Genomic DNA, 22,311 nt, shown 5'->3' with positions numbered 1-22,311 from the left:
ATCCACATGCATGGGCACCAGACACAAAGAGATGAACCTTTAAACGTGTACACACGCACACACACACACACACACTGTGTTTCTATAAAGAGACCCGTGACAATATTCTTCTTGTCAACAGATTTAGATCATGATTGAATGTATGATTTTATGAGTGAAGATATTTAAACAGGCGTATTGTCATTAACCTCCTGTTGAGGCCCGACGCTAAGGAATGGCCTCTGAATAGCACTGAGACATTTCTAGCAGCCGTTCACCCTTGTGTGTGTGTGTGTGTGCGTGTGCGTGCGTACATGTGTGTGTGTTCCCACCAGCTCGGCCAAGAGGATCAAGTGTATGGAGGATGAGGTGGACAGTCCAGGAGAGGAGTCCTACTACCCGGGCCAGGGTCGCTCCCCGGGCAGCGGCAGCCAGGCCAGCAGCTGGCACGAAGTGGAACCAGGTACGTACTGCTGTAAGCTGCCAACCGACCTGCCCTCAATGCCAACACCCCTGTAACACACCTTTACCCTGATACCCTCCCTACTCTTACTACTACGACTGTACACAGCTCTTCTTCTCTGCTTTCAAGCTAGAGACATGTAGTATGTTTTGGGAGGAAGTGGAGTGAGAGGAGTGTGTGTGTGTGTGTGTGTGTGTGTGTGTGTGTGTGTGTGTGTGTGTGTGTGTGTGTGTGTGTGTGTGTGTGTGTGTGTCAAGAGTGAGAATGCAGGATTGTGCGTTTGTGAAGGGTGAGAATGCAGGATTGTGCGTTTGTGAAGGGTGAGAATGCAGGATTGTGCGTTTGTGAAGGGTGAGAATGAAGGATTGTGTCTAAACAGTGAGGGGGAGAATCGTGTCCTGTCTCTTCCTTGTCTGTCTGAGTCTGTCTCTACCTCACGTGTTGGTAATAAAGATTTCCATTCTTACATAAAGCGAAGGCTCACATAATCATTTTTCAGAACCACTTTTGGACTTGATATACTTTTTTACAAAGGCGATCTGTCTTGATGGGCAATTTGCCATTTTGCAGCTTTCCTCTCGAAAGTTCAGTGTCCTACCCTATGTGCAAGCTCATCATTTCAGGATACTTTTACTTTATGGGTCACTTAATAGCGCCGTAGAGCCATGGGCTATTCCCCCTTCATTTTATGGTTCACCTTCATGGCATTAACGATGACATGAATACTACTATTACTAACATGTTGTGATCCATGAAGGGAGTGGTGCAGGGTGTGTTTGTGGTTTGGGAATTTTAGTGTGGAGTTTGCTCAGAGGCCCGTCTTTAGAGTGAGAGGACTGGCGGGGTTCTGTGTTCGTGTTTCAATGGTGTGTGTGTGTGTGTGTGTGTGTTCTGTGTTCGTGTTTCAATGGTGTGTGTGTCTGTGTTCGTGTTCGTGTTTCTATGGTGTGTGTGTGTGTGTGTGTGTGTGTGTGTGTGTGTGTGTGTGTCTGTGTTCGTGTTTCTATGGTGTGTGTGTGTGTCTGTGTTCGTGTTCGTGTTTCTATGGTGTGTGTGTGTGTCTGTGTTCGTGTTTCTATGGTGTGTGTGTGTGTCTGTGTTCGTGTTTCTATGGTGTGTGTGTGTGTGTGTGTGTGTGTGTGTTCGTGTTTCTATGGTGTGTGTGTGTGTCTGTGTTCGTGTTTCTGTTTCGTGCTCCAAGAGGATAGAAATTCGACACGGTGCCAACGAGTGCATGTCCTAGGCATGCGTTAAACAGGCTGTGTGAGTATGTTTGCGTACAGTGTGTGTGTGTGTGTGTGTGTATGTATGCATTTGTGTGTGTTAGTGTGTTCTTTTGTATTTGCGTGTGTGTATGTGTGTGTGTGTGTGTGTGCTTTTGTGAATGGGTGTGTGTGATTTGTATGTGTAACGTGACCCCCGGCCCGCATTGCCTCATGGGAACAGGACTGACATGCATACTTAATTGATGAGGTAATACTCCATATTCTCTCCTAACGCTACACTATATTCACCCTGCCTCTTTCTTTTCTTTTTTTTTGTCCCCCTGTTTCTTTCCCCCCTTTCCTTTTGTCTCTCAAAAGCTGGATATAAACTGCGTGGCTCGCTAGCTAGTTCGTTCATCTCAAGACAAGGTAAAGATGCATTACTGTTTCCAATTTCACCTCCCGTCCTCTGTTGCCCCCCCCAGTCCCCTAACCCACCCCCTCCCCCCTCCAAATCAGGAGGTTCTGTAGTTGGTTGTGGTATCGAGTTTTGTGGTTGGTGTTTTGTATTGTCCAGGTTTCCCCCCCCTCCCCTCCCCCCTCCACCTCTCCCTCACTGTGTGTGATTGTGACGAACAATAGTGGGACTGAAACAGATCCTTGCGGCACACCTTAGGCCTTATACCTGCACTGTGTCTGTACTGTAGCATGGGGCTCATGTCCATTGGAATCTTGACAGTCCACCATGATATGTACATTCAAGCAACTCCACCCATTTTCTATCTTAAGTGTCTGTCAACAACTTCAGAACATATTGTCTACGTATTCAGAGCGGATTGTGAAGTAGCTACACCCCCCCTCCACCTCACAGCCCCCATCACCAACCGGGATGTGGACTGTGTGTCTGTGTGTCTTGGTGCCTGTGTCCTTGTTTATCTACACCCCGAGTTGGAACATTACAAGCCGACACATGAATGTCCGCGTTAAGCATGTCTGCCTGTTGCTCGGGATTCCGATTTTCGTCGTCATCCAAACTTCCAGCTTCATCCCCCCCCATGTGTCATTTTCCTTTTGCCTTTGTCATCCTGTTGAGCATTGCGATGTTGTTGACGGTGGATTTGGCTCTTGTTGATGTCCAGTTGGTTTGTTTGTGGTTACCGAGACGTGTGTGTGTGTGTGTGTGTGTGTGTGTGTGTGTGTGTGTGTGTGTGTGTGTGTGTGTGTGTGTGTGTGTGTGTGTGTGTGTGTGTGTGTGTGTGTGTGTGTGTGTGTGTGTGTGTGTGTTGAAACGCTCGATGACATTGGGACAAGTGTGACACGTCAACAGCTGCTGAAGTCTTGTCTGGTGTGTGTGTGGCTCTTTCACCACGGCGGGGACAGTGTTATAATTAGCAGCAGCTCGTGAAAGTGCATCCCGTGGAACGGCATGCCATCCATTTCCCAGGTAACCCATGTCAGGGCTCAGGAACATGTCACTCACATGGCCGTCTCGCCGGGCTTCAATACCTAAGTGTCAGAGGGAGGGAGTGTGTGTGTGTGTGTGTGTGTGTGTGTGTAGTTGTCTGCTTGGGAGTGTGTGAGGGGGTTAAGCAATGGGCTGAGCTGTATGTCTCAACTGACTGTTCAAGGAAGAAGTTGTTCCATCAATGGAACATGTCCAGAAGAAGACTTACTCAATCCACATATTTGATAGGTTAAAGTTCGGAAGCATAATCGCCTTTCATTGTATTTGAACATTACCTACACCAGCTTCCTGATATGTCTCCACCTATCAGAGGAGGCGTTGTAGCAACGTGGAGCAGACATGACTCTGCACGCTGTTGTCCCTGGCATTGATAAGGCCGTCTGTATTCATGGCTGAACCTGCCCTGCTTGTCGACTCGGGTAAAGGACCTTTCTCCGTTATAGCCTGTCTGGCTGCTGTGCAAGCCCAATTGCACACCCCTGAGTTGGGGCAAAGCAGGGATAGCTTGGGCCTGATTGATGCTTACCGGAGAAGAGGCCTCAGTAGAAGGGGAGACGGATGGACAGCAGAGAAAGACGAGGAGGGGGCGGATGCTCGATACAGAATCGCCTGCCCACCAGCCAGCAGGCTTGTCAATTTGTCAGAGGAAGGAGAGAGCAAAGGAGAGAGGGGGATGGAGAGAGATGGAGAGAGAGAAGCGTCCTCTATGTGTAATAACGCCTCGGAATGGGGAAAGTGCTGAGTACAGCCCAGCTCTGATTCCACCTGACAGAACCTTTTCAAATGTTCATTACTCACTCTCAGACTTCAGGCCCTTCACCCAGACACACAAGCAAGTAAACACACAAGCAAGTACACACAGTTGCATTCCCACACACACACACACGAGCACACAGACGCATTCACACACACACGCGCGCACAATCTCTCAGTCCAGATGTTTTGCCTCCCAGTCTCAGCCCCTTTACCCACTTTCTCCTCTTCATTCTCTCTCTCTACCTCTGTACCTCGCTTTCCCTCTTCTCTATCTCACTTTACGCATACCTCCATGAATCTCTATCTCTTCTTGAATCACGTGCATCCAGAGCTCCCTGAGCACACTACCCCATTCCCTAGCACATGAAGAAGACTCTAGTCTACAATAGCTGCCTGTACACTGAACAGGGACCGATAGGCTCTTACTGTTACAGTAGAAAACCTTTGAGTATGATCCTGGCCATTAGACCACAAATCAACCTGTTGACTCCAGCCCAAGTCTGAGCCTCCTGCCTGTTCCAGACCCTCCAGCCTCCCCTATTGGTTTGATCTATGCTACCCTGTTGGAGAGGGACCAGCTCAGCGGGCCTCTGAAGCTAGCTAGCTAGCCGCCGCCGCTAACACCACTTCAAAGGGCCAGGTATAGTAATGAATGGGCAGAATTTTTCTCCGAAAGTTCTCCCCCTCAAAGAGCACTGCCAACGTTTGGTCTGACCCCCCCATACCCCCCTGTCTTTCATCTCTCTGCTCCACACAGCCTGTGGGAACATGGTATTTATGGTTCTGACGGACCATGCGTGGTGCAATTGGTCACATACCTCCTCAGGATTTTAAAAGGGAGACTCGTCTTTGGTGGTCACCCAAACGTCAGATGTTTTTTTCCCCATGCTTGATTGCCGCTCTCTCTCTAGAAGTTCTGGTTACTGTTGTTAGTGTTGTTTATGAGGCTGGGGCTGCAGATATATATAGTGGCTTTAGAGAAGGTGTTTGAGATCAAAGTAGACATTAAGCGATATGTCTAATAAGACATACATTTCAATTGAATGGATAGGTCTTTATAAGGTGAACAAGTGTGTATCTGAGGGATGAATGTTGTGTGCTTGTCAGCCATTGTGGAGCTTTTTATTGAGTGAAACTGTATGTTGGATGTGGGTTTATAGACCTGTGTTTGTTTGTCTGTGTACCCTTTTGTTTCTTGATTGCTGGGATAGTTTCTATGGTGTCAGTATGACCTGAGCTGTTTGTGTTGAAAGCAGCCAACCCTCGCCTCTTGATGTTCTCTAAACTGTGACTGTGTGTCCATCCTCCAACCTGCCCCCACCCCAGAGAAGTTTCCCCTAACTGGTCCAAGAGCAGATATTATTTACCCCCCAAATGGCTAAGGTTACGATTGGGGGCTGTGCAATCTGATCCTATGTATATATATATATGTGGTTAGGGTCAACTTCTACCTTAAGTCCTTCCCTTTCCAACTCAGTTTGATCAAACAGCCTTCCTCAAAAACCCTTCTTTAGCCAACGGAGGGCAATTATTAGTCAGTCCTTCCATCTCTTTCTTTATCTCCCTCTCTCACTGCCTGAAAGGGGAAAGGAGACTGCGAGGGCTGGAGAAACCAAGACTTCTGTGTGATTTAGGGCTGGATTGCCACACACACTTTTTACACACAGACCTCAGTCCCTTGACACAGACCCATCTAGAGACTTCAGATCCCACCTCCAATGCTTCCAAGACGAGCTAGAAAATGGCAAAATCCAGCTCTGCTTGGCGCATGATCTTTTCGGAATGTCGGAAGGAATGTTTAATTCTTCCATAACAAAAATGAGAGGCATTACAATTATGAGGAAAGCTTTATTCTTCGACTAATATTTTAAAAGCCATTTAGTGTTTATCGGGAGCATTAGTTTTACCTTGTATGGTGTGCAGAGTTTGCATAATTTAGACCATTCCATTGGTGCATCTGACAAGGTAAAACGAAAGCATCCAGTGTGGTTGGGGTGTGGTCAAATAGAGCTTTGATTGGCTGTGGTGCACAACCAATTACAGTAGAGACTGAATATGGACCATACAAATAACGTTATCATGCATGGTCTCTCTACTGACTATTCTCTTTGGCTTAAACTCTTGTGGTAAATGCTATCTGAACCCATTGCTCACATTAACCCAGCAAAGCCCCCAGTACACACTGGACTAGGACTGTGTGACCATGCTGTGTGCTTTGCCACTAGGACCTTACCTGTCTACTATACCATCTATTCCTCCTTCCCCTATTTTAACCATTCCCACTCTCCTCTTCCCACATCTCTCTCTCTTAACCCTAAACCCCCATCAGCCCACGGATAAAGCATGTCTATTCGTTCTATATATTTTTTGGCCCATTTTCTGGAATGGAAATTATATCATTCATTTATTAACAACTAACCTCAACTCAATAAAAAATTTAAAAAATCTACATTTTCTAATTAGTGCTGTCTACTGGAATTTCATAAACTAAACTAATTTCTAAAAACTCTAACTGAATAGGCAAAGATGTCCTTACAAAATGGCAGTCAATGCACACATGTGTGCCTCAGAGCTATGCTTCTCAAAAGTAATCCAGTAACTTTAGCTTCTGTATCGTCATCAAATCCCTAACATTGTCAGACGGATTAACATTGAGGACCCTGCAAACAACAAAGGTGAGGATTTTTGGCAATATCTTTAAAAAAATAAATAAGAATTGCGACGCAAGGCACAAAAGTATCTGTATTCCCCTTTAAAGACCGGCCTCCACTCGTATAGCCTATGCTGCGCTCCGTTGGGCCCTGACCACTCCCTCCCCCCCCCCCCAACCCCCTAGTCTGGCCCCCACACCTCGCCAACCCCCCTTGCACCTCCCCCCCACCCCCCCACACACACTCTCTCACCTGTGAACCCAGCCTGTGAGTCTCCGTGACATTTCCTTATTAAATTTCACTTATCAATCATTCTTGCCAGGGATGCCATCGCCCACCACATTAAAGAAGTCAGAGAAGTGTGGTTTCAGCAGCCCCGTCGTGCCTTCGCAGACCACCTCCTCCCCCCGAACGGCATTCACACACCATCATCGGCCTGTCATTACAGGACCTAGAGGTGAGGTCCCACCCCCCCCCCCACCCCACCCCACCCCAACCGTGTCATCCCTGGCTCCCCCTAGTTCACCACCTATAGCTGCCTACTCCCCTCTGTCAGATAAGGGCTGTAGAGAGATAGAGACGAAGCATTAGTGTCCTTGCTGCTAGTGGTGCTGTGTGTGTGGCTCTGCTCGTACTTTGTGTTGCTACTGTAAGCGTGTTGTACAGCCGTGTTTCCCATCTCCAGTCCTGGAGTACCCCCAACCGTACATATTTTTGTTGTAGCCCCAGACAAGCACACCTGATTCTACTTGTCAACTAATCATCAAGCCCTTGACAAGTTGAATCAGGTGTTTTTGTCCGGGGCTTCAACAAAAATGTGTGCTGTTGGGGATACTTGAGGACCGGAGTTGGGAAACACTGTTGTTCTGTTTCTGCTTTATGGGTTGTGAGTGCGAGATCCCATCCCCCTTTCACACTTGGTGATTAGTTCCGTGTGTGCGTGCGGGTGTGTGCGTGCGGGTGTGTGAGTGCATGTATGGTCGGCTGTGGGTTTAGCCGGGAATGGAACACCAGTTGATATTTTTACTGTGCGTGTAATCCATAGATTACCTCACCAGGGCAAGCTGCTTTCCCTTTGGCCGGTTTGGTTTATACATGGTTTAGTTTATATTTGGTTTATATATTATGACTTATTACCATATAGCCATAAATGTAGACCAGTGGGGGGGGGTGCACTTTTGGATGATTCATACAGGCTTGATGTCCATAATATTTTGACCTAAAAAAAACGGTAATACCCACTGGGGCTTAAAGGTTGAGGCTTGGGGGGGATTAAGTCGTGTCAGTAAGTAGTATAACTGTCACATTTAGGATGTTGTGTTCTACACTCACATAAAAGGACAAAATGGTGGTGTTCATTCATCTTCATAAGTCGAACCGGTTGTCATGCCTGTTTGGTTGACTTTAACCGCCCCTGTTGTACCAATCTCATCTGTAATTGATTTATCATAGTTGGAGCCCCTTCTTCACGCCCCACGTTCCTTTTGAAACGTTAGGCGAACCCGTTCAGCCGCGAGACATAGGTGTAGCCGCAGGGCGCCGCAATTTGGCAAACAAAGACTCGCGAGCCGCACGGTTCGTTAGCTCAACTTCTCGTCTTCAAAAGGGCTATTAAAACATTCTTCTTTCGTTGTCTCCCTCTGCACTCTCTTCAGCAGCCTCCTCCCACGGGTTCACACACACACACACACACACACACACACACACACACACACACACACACACACACACACACACACACACACACACACACACGCCACCTGTTGATATCTCTCCACGTGAAAACCACCCGCCTCAGTCATAATAAGGGAGGGATTGTTTTTATTTTCGTGAATCCATCTGTGGGTTATAGACACGGAGTGTACAAAACATTATGAACACCTGCTCTTTCCCTGACATAGACAGACCAGGTGAATCCAGGTGAAAGCTATGATCCCTTATTGATGTCACCTATTTCATCCACTTCAATCAGTGTAGATGAAGGGGAGGAGACTTGTTAAATAAGTATTTTTAAGCCTCGAGACAATTGAGACGTGGAGTGTGCCATTCAGAAGGTGAATGGGCAAGACAAAATATTTAAGTGCCTTTGAATGGGGTATGGTAGTAGGTGCCAGGTGCACCGGTTTGTGACAAGAACTGTAACACTGTTGTTGTTTTCCACGCTCAACAGTTTCCCGTGTATATCTAGAATGGTCCACCACCCAAAGGACATCCAGACAACTTGACACAACTGTGGGAAACATTGGAGCCAAAATGGGCCAGCATCCCTGTGGAACGCTTTCGACACCTTGTAGAGTCCATGTCCTGACAAATTGAGGCTGTTCTGTTCAACCCAATATTAGGAAGGTGTTCTTAGAGTTTGGTATACTCAGTGTATTACCACTAGAATATTACTAGTATTTTATATATTCCTGCTACCAGTCACTGTTTACAGGTGTTCTTAATGTTTGTACGCTCAGTGTATAATATATTTTTCAAGTAAAAGTTGGCAGTGGAGGTAAAATAGAACAAAGTGGTAGGTGGGGGAAGAAAAAGCCAGCGAACCAATTCGATTTGCAAAGTGGAACTAATCCGTAGCACTTTTCTATTGGCCATGCAGCCCCTCATGTAGGCCCAGACCACAATGAAGCCCACTGCTCCCTCCCTCCCTCCCTCCATCTCCCGCCAGCTGTCTGAAGCCTTAGCCAGCTTCCCGTCCTGTTCCGTCCCCTCCCACGTCATGATCATTTACATATTTGACCCGGGGGGGGGGCAAAGCCCCTGGACCCCCTCCAGATTAGCTACAGGCCCACCCACTGGGCACGTGTGGGGAGGACCTGCTGTCCATCCAGACCCACTTTCATCTTTCCTCCATAATGACGCGCTAAAGTCACAGCTAACAGGCCTCGCTTAGAGCCCCAGTGAAAGGCCCTCAGAGACCCTGCTGGGGATGCTGTCCCCAACCTCCCCTACCCCCCCCCCCTCCCCATGGAGTTGAATGGATGAGGCATGGGGGCACGGGGCTACAAAGCCCATAGTTAGCGTACTAGCAGGCTAGCAGCATATCAGCTGCTTGGATATATTTGATATCCTCCCCGTTGTCCCAACAATGTGGCATCAGTACACTCACGAGGCGAAGCCCAAATAAACCTCAGAGAGGAAGAGAAGAGGGAGCTTATTCAGGGAGTTATGACCTGTGGTGTGTTTGCTGTCAGGAATACATCTTTCTCTGTAGCAGTGGCAGGTTACTCCACCCACCCCTCTAACAGGCCTTAACACTGTTACCCCGATTTCTCCTTGACCACCTGTGGAGTCTTTTCAAATCAGCAGTGTTATAACAGCTCATAACAGGCTGAATTCTCATGGTATTTGGACCTCTGACAGCTCACTTATCATACCCAAATAATTGGTCAAAAAATGGAACCTATACTGAACAAAAATATAAACGCAACATACAACGATTTCAATGATTTTATTGAGTTAACGTTCATATCAGGAAATAAGTCGGTTGAAATAAATAAATGAGGCCCTAATCTATGAATTTCACATGACTGGGCAGGCCCTCCCAGGCCCACCCATGGCTGTGCACCTGCCCAGTCATGTGAAATTCATAGATTAGAGCCTCATTAATGTACCCACTGGGGACCCAGGCCCAGCCAATCAGAATGAGTTTTTTTTCCCACAAAAGGGCTTTATTACAGACAGAAATACTCCTCCGTTTCATCAGCTGTCTGGTTGGCTAGTCTCAGACGATCCCACAGGTGAGGAAGCCGGATGTGGAGGTCCGGCGTGGTTACACGTGGTCTGCGGTTGTGAGTCCGGTTGGACGTACTGCCAAATTCTCTAAAACGACAGAGGGGGCTTATGGTAGAGAAATTAACATTAAATTCTCTGGCAACAGCTCTGGTGGACATTCCTGCAGTCAGCATGCCTATTGCACGTTCCCTCAAAACTTGAGACATCTGTGGCATTGTGTTGTGTGACAAACACTGCCCATTTTAGAATGGCCTTTTATTGTCCCCAGCACAAGGTGCACCTGTGTAATGATCTTGCTGTTTAAATCAGCTTCTTGATATGCCACACCTGTCAGGTGGATGGATTATCTTGGCAAAGGAGGAATGCTCACTAACAGGGATGTAGAGACGTGTACACAAAATTAGAGAGAAATAAGCTTTTTGTGCGTACGGAACATTTCCGGGATCTTTTATTTCAGCTCATGAAACATTTTTGTTCAGTATGGATAATTCAGATATGAAGTGATTGATGGGAATGACAAGAAGTATTGACAGGGCTCCCCTAACCTGTTTTAAGCAGACTGAATGTTGCGCTGGCGAGGTAATGGTGAGTACAGCATTCAGTCGGGTGTTAACCAGGCTAGCGGTCCCCAGGATCGGTAGTGTGACCGCTAGATGTGAAGAGGGGACTAAATACAGTAAAGATGGGTTTAAGGGGTAGAGTAGCAGCCCCCCTCTGCATGCTAAAAGCCTTTTTGGGCTCGTTAGTTGACAAGCTGAAACATGGGCGCGAAACTTAGTTTACTCACAATTTCTCCCTGGGAAAATATTAATCAGAGCATAAATGAGGAACACAACATGTGAGCAAGGCTATTTAAGTAATTGGAAATCGTTCTCGAACACTTAAGTTTGGTCTCCCCAAAAATAAATAATTATTCCTAATTGACGCTGGCCATTTGTGTAATGGACATTTGCGGACCCCTCTTGGACCGGTCCAAGCCGGTCGGCACAGTGGGACAGGAGCTGGTCAGTGGCCAGAAAGGCAGCGGTCAATTACTCAGACTCTACGGCCATATACTGGACGGGGTTAAGCGATGATAAGTGGCGGTGATCCAGAGACTATGGATGCATCCAAAATAGCACCCTATTCCCTACATAGTGCACTACTTTTGACCAGATCCCATTTAGGGCATTTTGGACACAGTCCTAAGTGACACCTGTCAATTGTAGTCTACTTAGACAATCTGCCTCGCTAGCTAACGTTGTGGCGAGCGGGAGGTATAAAAACAACAATGATTGATTATGATTCTAACGGGGGACATAGTACCTCCTTGAGTGGTGTGTGCGTGTGTGCACGTCTCAGGTTTGTCTGTGCCTGTGCGTGTAAGACTGCAAGTGTGACGGGGTGTTTTATTAGCACACTTGTCAGGCGCTAACTAGAGAGTGACTCGTCAACATTTTACTAGCCGTACTCACCAGTGTGCAAAGCTGTGTGCAAAGCTGTCATCAAGGCAAACGGTAGCTACTTTGAAGAATCTCAAATATATATACAGTTGAAGTCAGAAGTTAACATACACTGAGGTTGGAGTCATTAAAACTCGTTTTTCAACCACTCCACAAAGTTCTTGTTAACAAACTATAGTTTTGGCAAGTCGGGTAACACATCTACTTTGTGCATGACACAAGTAATGTTTCCAACAATTGTTTACAGACAATTGATTATTTCACTTATAATTCACTGTATCACAATTCCAGTGGGTCAGAAGTTTACATACACTAAGTTGACTGTGCCTTTAAACAGCTTGGAAAATTCTAGAAAATGATCCCATGGCTTTAGAAGCTTCTGATAGGCTAATTGACATAACTTGAGAGTCAATTGGAAGTGTACCTGTGGATGTATTTCAAGGCCTACCATCAAACGTCAGACCTCAGGAAAAAAATTGTAGACCTCCACAAGTCTGGTTCATCCTTGGGAGCTATTTCCAAACGCCTGAAGGTAGCATGTTCTTCTGTACAAACAATAGTATGCAAGTATAAACACCATGGGACCACACAGCCTTCATACTGCTCAGGAAGGAGACGTGTTCTGTCTCCTAGAGATGAATGTACTTTGGTGCGAATAGTGCAAATCAATCCCAGAACAACAGCAAAGGACCTTGTGAAGATGCTGGAGGAAACAGGTACAAAAGTATCTATATCCACAGTTAAACGAGTCCTATATCGACATAACCTGAAAGGCCGCTCAGCAAGGAAGAAGCAACTGCTCCAAAACCGCCATAAAAAATCCAGACTACGGTTTGCAACTGCACATGGGGACAAAGATTGTACTTTTTGGAGAAATGTCTTCTGGTCTGATGAAACAAAAATAGAACTGTTTGGCCATAATGACCATCGTTGTTTGGAGGAAAAGGGGGAGGCTTGCCAGCCGAAGAACACCATCCCAACCGTGAAGCACGGGGGTGGCACGGGTGTTGCCTTGAACGCAGCCAACATTAAAATTGGCAATACTTAAGTTTTGTCAATTAGGCTGGCGATAAAAGGATCTCTTTGCGCTGCTGGGTTACTGTACCCAGTACTGCCCTGTCTGTGAGGAGGCTCAGCAATGACCTATTGCCATGAGCCAGAGAACAGGCTTCAGACCAGTGAGCTGGAAAGAGGAGGAGAGTGGGGGTAGAGAGAGAGAGGGTGGGAATGGGACAGGGGAGAGGTGTCTGAAAGGGAGCGGTGCCTGAGGGCATAGAGTGCGAGAGCGAGAGGATGACAGGGACAGAGAGTGTGTCTGTGAGAGAGGGAGAGAGAGGGAGGAGGGGGAGTGACTGAGTCAGCTTGTGAATGGGTGTGTCTGCCTCTGTGAGGTCAGTGTGGTTCTCTCTTCTGCCTGCAGCTTCTGCAGCATTGCCTCAGCACACAGCACAGCAAGGCTAATTCAATTGTAGAGTCTGGACACTCCACTCTTCCGCCTGTGTGCATGTGCATGGATGCACATGCTCATTATGTGTGTGTGTGTGTGTGTGTGTGTGTGTGTGTGTGTGTGTGTGTGTGTGTGTGTGTGTGTGTGTGTGTGTGTGTGTGTGTGTGTGTGTGTGTGTGTGTGTGCTCGCGCAGCCAGGGAGTGCACAGCAAGGGTCTGTCCCTCCCGTAGCCTGTCTCTCCACCCCTCACCCCCGCTGACCCCACCCCTCACTTCAAAAGTCCAACATTCCAGCCCCCCAGACAAAAGGCAGGAATATGAAAAGACGGGGCACGCCAAAAAGAGAAAAGGAGGGGTCGGCTTCTGTCTCTCTCAGCCTCTCAGGCTGGAAAGTGATAGAGGAAGGGCATGGAGCCTGCTTCCCAAATGGCACCCTATCCACTATGTAGTGCACTATATTTGCCCAGGGTCCAGTTTCCAGTCAGACTCTATTGAGGCTGTAAGTAGGGAATAGGGTGCCGTTTGGGATGCACCCAGAGAGAGCCGTGGTCCATTCTATTATTACTGTAAACACAATGGCCACATAGCGGCATGGCGGAGGGGGAGCGTCCCCCCAGTTTCCAGTCAGCCTCTATTGACAGAGCCATAAATCACGGCAAAGTTAAGTGAATTAATGCAGCAGGGAGCTGTGGCTTTAACAATGTTTATGTAGTATCAGCTTACCATCTCTCTCTCTCTCTCTCTCTCTCTCTCCGATAGCTGTATGATCCCTGCTTCTCTCCCTCTCTTTCTTTCTCTCTCTCTCTCTCTCTCCGATAGCTGTACGATCCCTGCTTCTCCCCCTGCCCTCTCTCTCCCTCTCTTTCTTTCTCTCTCTCTCTCTCGGAAGGGGTCTCTCTCTCGCACTAAGTTTACCATCTCTCTTTCTTAGTTAACCATCTCTCTTTATCCTACTCTGTCTCTGTAATAGCTGTGCCTTTTCTCTCTCTCTCTCTCTCTCTCTCTCTCTCTCTGTTGCTGATATTGGAAATGGGCAGAGTGGCGGAGAGAGAGAGAGTCTTATTAAGAGACCCAGCAGTAATACATCACAGGCTTAAAGACCCCCTCTCTCTCCCCCGCCGTTGCACGTCCCAGCCAGGCATTATACTAATAACCAATAACTGAATATTACCTCTATTAAGAGCAGCCTAATTAGATAGTGCTGGTTACAATTAAATACTTAATAAGCCTCGATCCATTACAGCACTGTCAGTTATACCACGGGATCCGAGTGGAGGACAGGTGCAGTGCTGCAGGTCTGTGCCAGTCGATTCATTGAGCCCGCGCGCCCACTTGCATTGAATCTCACACACACATGCGGATCAACACACACACACAAACCTTACACGCGCTCCCACTCACACAGACACACACAGGATTCACACACACACACACGCAAACACACACGCGGGCGCACGCTTGCGTTCACTCTCACACCGACTCTCGCTCACATGCAGACATCACACACGTGTTCACGCACACTCTCGCTCACACACACAGATTTGGAATTTAGAGGATTAAAATATTTCATTGTATCATCGGTGACTACATCCAAAACGTACACGGACTAAGACTTGGCACCAACCACTCTAGACTCATTGCTCTCGACACTTCTGATGTGACGGTGCAAAGTCAAATGCCATCAGCGGACATCACAAATGTCACTAATGCCTAAATTGCCTAATTACAATGACTGTATACCAATTTGCGACAAATATCATGTTTAGAAGTGTAAAGTAAACAGTTACCACATTTTTCCCTTGAGTGAGTGAAGGAATGCGGGCCAAAGTATGCCTTTGGTTGAATCATGGAGGGCCCTCCTCCCTTTTGATAGACAGTGAGGGGCATTGTGGTCCGTAGACGTCTTGTCATCTGAACCGTGGGCCGCCTGCCCTCTGTCACCCCTCTGTCACCACCACGTCAAAAAGGCCTGTCACACACACACACACACACACACACACACACGCACAGCCCAGCTTGTGTTTGTGTCTGGACGTTTGTTTGTTTGGGAATTAGTGGGTGTGATTATGTGGGTGTGTCAGGATGTGAGTGTGTTGATGTGCGGTACACGTATGGCATTAAGTGACATACTAAATGGTGTGTGTCAAACTATGGTGATAGATGATGTCACCTTCTCTCCTCCATCCTCCCATCTCTCTAGCCTACTCCCTAACCAGTCTCTCTCTCTCTCTCTCTCTCTCTCTCTCTTATTGACTGACATGACAAACTCTCTATCTCCCCCCCACCTCTCCACCCCACAGCGAGTCCCCACGCCACGCCGTCGAGCCTCCACTTCCCCACGTCGCCCATCATCCAGCAGCCCGGCTCCTACTTCTCCCACCCGGCCATCCGGTACCACCCCCAGGAGAGCCTCAAGGAGTTTGTCCAGCTTGTCTGCCCCGACTCCGGCCAGCAGGGAGGACAGGTGGGCTTCCTTAACGTAAGACCACGGAGCCTTCTACAGTACATACATACCACAAACACCTGGGCTGTGTCCCAAATGGCACCGTATTCCCTATTTCAGGGGTAGGCTACCCTGGTCCTGGAGGGCCGCAGGCACATGGTTTTAGATTGAACCGACCTGGAAGACCAGGGGTGTTGAATTTAGGCAAATCGCTGAACTGATCAATTAGCTTAGTTAGTCAGGTGTGGTGCCTAGTTGGACCAATATCCTGCAGTACCTGCGCCACTCCAGGAACGGGGTTACCTACCCCTGCCCTACACAGTGCACTACTTTTGACCAGGCCCCATATGGATTAGGGTGTCATTTGGGATGCGTTACTTGTTCGATGCTTCTTTTTTTGTTGGATTCTTCTGTTTAAATTCTTCTGCCGTTTTCTTTCTCCCTCTATAGTGCTCTACATTCATGCTGGTCCATTCACACACACATATATATATACACTAATGGGGGATTTTTTTCTCTGTTAGAAGTATGCAGAAATACCATGGGGGAAATACTGTACAAGTGGTCGAAGAGAGAGCACTGCAGTGGAGGTGTGTGTGTGCGTGCGTATGCCTGTATGTGTGTATATGTACTTGCGTGGGAATGCGTTTGTGTGGGAGTGTGAGCGAGTGTGTGAGCGAGTTTGTGTGGGTGTGTGTGTCTGTATCTGGGGGGGGGGGGGGGGTTTGACTCGATGTCTGCAGTTAGATAGTTGATATATTTCTGTCTAGACACTGAATCAATACCCAGACCAGTTTCCCCATGCACACTTTTCATTCGCCCATTTAATCTGAATCCATCTCTCCGTGTACTCCTGCCCACAATACACACACACACTGCGAGACACACTCTCTCTTTCACTCACACACACACACACACACACACAGAGAGAACACCACTGTGTGTGTAAAGGCTTAGTGAGCCGTGACGACAGTCTCAGTAATGACTAACTTCTTGCTTTGAATAGCAGTAAAGGATAAGGGTACGCACATATCCAATACCGTCAACGAACCGTCTTACCTGGCTCTTCATGGTAATTCAATCACCAAAACGAACCGTCTTACCTGGCTCTTCATGGTAATTCAATCACCAAAACGAACCGTCTTACCTGGCTCTTCATGGTAATTCAATCACCAAAACGAACCGTCTTACCTGGCTCTTCATGGTAATTCAATCACCAAAACGAACCGTCTTACCTGGCTCTTCATGGTAATTCAATCACCAAAACGAACCGTCTTACCTGGCTCTTCATGGTAATTCAATCACCAAAACGAACCGTCTTACCTGGCTCTTCATGGTAATTCAATCACCAAAACGAACCGTCTTACCTGGCTCTTCATGGTAATTCAATCACCAAAACGAACCGTCTTACCTGGCTCTTCATGGTAATTCAATCACCAAAACGAACCGTCTTACCTGGCTCTTCATGGTAATTCAATCACCAAAAACAGAGCTACAGAATCGTTCTCGATCGAATCCGAACATGACGCGGGATTCTGTATCAAACGACGTGGCGAGTTGATTTACAGCTGTCTCTATTGCACACACGCATAGACCCACACACACACACACACACACCGGTGTGACTTCCTTCCGGGCATAAATCTGGAGTGCACGGTAGCTGACCCTACAGCCTGCTGTCTCCAACCTGGCCCCGACACCACAACGAGAGACGGCGGGATAGGAGGAGGTGGAGAGAGTGAGAGAAAGAGGGATGGATAGATTAAGAGGGAGAGAGAGGAAGGAGAGGGGGAAGAGAGACATGGAGGGGTAGGGGGATAGAGAGGCTGTGAGGAGGAAGAGGGAGAGTGGAGGAGTTAGCCCTGATGCTTCAGAGAGCACGAGAGGGACGGAGAGAGAGAGAGAGAGAGAGAGAGAGAGAGAGAGGGAGAGTTAGCCCCAGCACACTGTTTTGGTAATAGATTATCAACGGCAAAGTGCGCACAGCAGCAGAATTCTTTATGACCAGGAGCAGGGAAAATTGCTGTGTCTCGCAAAGAAGCTCTTTAATGTGCGCGTGTCCTCCGTCGAACGTGCACACACAAAGGGCCTGTTTAGAGGACAAGCAGGACCGATACTCTGATAGTGATACTGTAACAGGTTACAGCACTGACCTGTTGGGAGGTTTGCGTGCGTGCGTGCGTGTGTGTGCGTGTGTGTGTGTGTGTGTGTGTACGTTTGTGGTGGGTTCAGGTTTTGAAGGTGCAATGATGCTTGGTTTTTACTTTGTATTCTCTGTCTCGCTTTCTCTACCCCCCCCTCTCTCTCTCTCTCTCTCTCTCTCTCTCTCTCTCTCTCTCTCTCTCTCTCTCTCTCTCTCTCTCTCTCTCTCTCTCTGTATATCTCTCTCTCTCTCTCTCTCTCTCTCTGTGTATATATATATCTCTCTTTCTCTCTCTCTCTCTCTCTTTCAGCCCAACGGAAGCAGTCAGGGGAAGGTCCACAACCCATTCCTGCCCACCCCCATGCTGCCCCCTCCACCCCCGCCCCCCCATGGCGCGGCCCGTACCCCTGCCTGTGCCAGACTCCAAACCACCCTCCACCTCCACCGAGGGAGGGGGCAACTCCCCCACCTCGCCAAGTGAGTGGACACTGGACACAAACACACCTACACACACACACCCACACACACAGACGTATCACCTGGCTACTTGGGTTGACATCCTCCTTTTGGAATTAGCAAGCACTCACCTCCTCTATCTCAATGGATGACCGAGGCATGACTTCCTCTCCCTTTCTGACCCGCTGCAGCCTACTCCACACCGAGCACGTCCCCAGCCCAGCGCTTCGTCAGTGTGGGCCCCCGAGACCCCAGCTTTGTAAATATCCCTCAGCAGCCCCAGGTGAGCCACACATCCTACAGTGTTGTACGGCTACTGTCCCCGTCTGCTGGGAAAGAGAGTCCTCTGTTTCCCAGGAGTCTGCTACACACACACACACACACACACACACACACACACACACACACACACACACACACACACACACACACACACACACACACACACACACACACTATATACTGTAGCTTCTGTTCCCAAGGGAGCTGTGTGATAAGCTAACACTTGGTGACTTGTGTGTGTGTGTGTGTGTGTGTGTGTGTGTGTGTGTGTGTGTACTAGTAGTAGGGTCTAGGCTGGACGGGGACTTATTCCAGAGGTGATTTATGGTGATTGTAATTGGTGTGGCCCTGACTGAGACCACCTCTCTAGACACTGACCACTCCGCACATACACACACACATACACACAGCACTACACACACACACACCACTACACACTAGTTCACATCACTACACACTAGTTCACATCACTACACACTACTAAACATCACTACACACTACTAAACATCACTACACACTACTAAACATCACTACACACTACTAAACATCACTACACACTACTAAACATCACTACACACTACTAAACGTCACTACACACTACTAAACGTCACTACACACTACTAAACGTCACCACACACTACTAAACATCACTACACACTACTAAACATCACTACACACTACTAAACATCACTACACACTACTAAACATCACTACACACTACTAAACATCACTACACACTACTAAACATCACTACACACTACTAAACATCAATACACACTACTAAACATCACTACACACTACTAAACATCACTACACACTACTAAACGTCACTACACACTACCATCACTACACACTACTAAACATCACTACACACTACTAAACGTCACTACACACTACTAAACGTCACTACACACTACCATACGTCACTACACACTACTAAACATCACTACACACTACTAAACATCACTACACACTACTAAACGTCACTACACACTACTAAACATCACTACACACTACTAAACATCACTACACACTACTAAACGTCACTACACACTACTAAACGTCACTACACACTACTAAACATCACTACACACTACTAAACGTCACTACACACTACTAAACATCACTACACACTACTAAACATCACTACACACTACTAAACATCACTACACACTACCATCACTACACACTACTAAACACCACTACACACTACTAAACATCACTACACACTACTAAACATCACTACACACTACTAAACATCACTACACACTACTAAACGTCACTACACACTACTAAACATCACTACACACTACTAAACGTCACTACACACTACTAAACATCACTACACACTACTAAACATCACTACACACTACTAAACATCACTACACACTACTAAACATCACTACACACTACTAAACATCACTACACACTACTAAACATCACTACACACTACTAAACATCACTACACACTACTAAACATCACTACACACTACTAAACATCACTACACACTACTAAACACTAAACATCACTACACACTACTAAACATCACTACACACTACTAAACATCACCACACACTACTAAACACCACCACACACTACACACTACTAAACATCACTACACACTACTAAACATCACTACACACTACTAAACATCACTACACACTACTAAACATCACTACACACTACCATCACTACACACTACTAAACACCACTACACACTACTAAACATCACTACACACTACTAAACATCACTACACACTACTAAACATCACTACACACTACTAAACATAACTACACACTACCATCACTACACACTACTAAACGTCACTACACACTACTAAACATCACTACACACTACTAAACATCACTACACACTACTAAACATCACTACACACTACTAAACATCACTACACACTACTAAACATCACTACACACTACTAAACATCACTACACACTACTAAACATAACTACACACTACCATCACTACACACTACTAAACGTCACTACACACTACTAAACATCACTACACACTACTAAACGTCACCACACACTACTAAACGTCACTACACACTACTAAACGTCACTACACACTACTAAACATCACTACACACTACTAAACGTCACTACACACTACTAAACGTCACTACACACTACTAAACGTCACTACACACTACTAAACATCACTACACACTACTAAACATCACTACACACTACTAAACATCACTACACACTACTAAACGTCACTACACACTACTAAACGTCACTACACACTACTAAACGTCACTACACACTACTAAACGTCACTACACACTACTAAACGTCACTACACACTACTAAACGTCACTACACACTACCATCACTACACACTACCATCACTACACACTACTAAACGTCACTACACACTACTAAACATCACTACACACTACTAAACATCACTACTAAACATCACTACTAAACATCACTACTAAACATCACTACACACTACTAAACATCACTACACACTACTAAACGTCACTACACACTACTAAACGTCACTACACACTACTAAACGTCACTACACACTACTAAACGTCACTACACACTACTAAACACCGCTACACACTACTAAACACCGCTACACACTACTAAACATCGCTACACACTACTAAACATCGCTACACACTACTAAACATCACTACTAAACATCACTACACACTACTAAACGTCACTACACACTACTAAACGTCACTACACACTACTAAACGTCACTACACACTACTAAACGTCACTACACACTACTAAACGTCACTACACACTACCATCACTACACACTACCATCACTACACACTACTAAACATCACTACACACTACTAAACATCACTACACACTACTAAACATCACTACACACTACCATCACTACACACTACTAAACATCACTACACACTACTAAACATCACCACACACTACTAAACATCACCACACACTACCATCACTACACACTACTAAACACCACTACACACTACTAAACATCACTACACACTACTAAACATCACTACACACTACTAAACATCACCACACACTACTAAACATCACTACACACTACTAAACATCACTACACACTACTAAACATCACTACACACTACTAAACATCACCACACACTACTAAACATCACCACACACTACTAAACATCACTACACACTACTAAACATCACTACACACTACTAAACATCACCACACACTACCATCACTACACACTACTAAACACCACTACACACTACTAAACATCACTACACACTACTAAACATCACTACACACTACTAAACATCACTACACACTACTAAACATCACTACACACTACACACTACTAAACATCACCACACACTACTAAACATCACTACACACTACTAAACGTCACTACACACTACCATCACTACACACTACTAAACATCACTACACACTACTAAACATCACTACACACTACTAAACATCACTACACACTACTAAACGTCACTACACACTACCATCACTACACACTACTAAACATCACTACACACTACTAAACATCACTACACACTACTAAACGTCACTACACACTACTAAACATCACTACACACTACTAAACATCACTACACACTACTAAACATCACCACACACTACTAAACATCACCACACACTACTAAACATCACTACACACTACTAAACATCACTACACACTACTAAACATCACTACACACTACTAAACATCACTACACACTACTAAACATCACTACACACTACTAAACATCACCACACACTACTAAACATCACCACACACTACTAAACATCACTACACACTACTAAACATCACTACACACTACTAAACA

General features: G+C 46.4%; 1 protein-coding gene across 1 annotated transcript in view; it reads left to right on the top strand.

Moving 5' to 3' along the window:
* Positions 1–22,311, top strand: part of LOC106613561 (nuclear factor 1 A-type) — a 138,029-nt gene that overhangs the window by 98,908 nt on the left and 16,810 nt on the right. The window contains 6 exon segments of the mRNA XM_014215960.2: positions 315–442; positions 2,026–2,076; positions 15,444–15,622; positions 18,040–18,111; positions 18,113–18,206; positions 18,377–18,468. Of these exon segments, the coding sequence (XP_014071435.1) occupies positions 315–442; positions 2,026–2,076; positions 15,444–15,622; positions 18,040–18,111; positions 18,113–18,206; positions 18,377–18,468 (616 nt within the window).

The sequence above is a fragment of the Salmo salar genome, chromosome ssa10 (genome assembly GCF_905237065.1).
Source record: "Salmo salar chromosome ssa10, Ssal_v3.1, whole genome shotgun sequence".
Classification (NCBI taxonomy): Eukaryota; Metazoa; Chordata; class Actinopteri; order Salmoniformes; family Salmonidae; genus Salmo; species Salmo salar.
The sequence above is the reverse complement of the archived record's forward strand: the minus strand, read 5'-3'. Positions and strand labels throughout refer to the sequence as shown.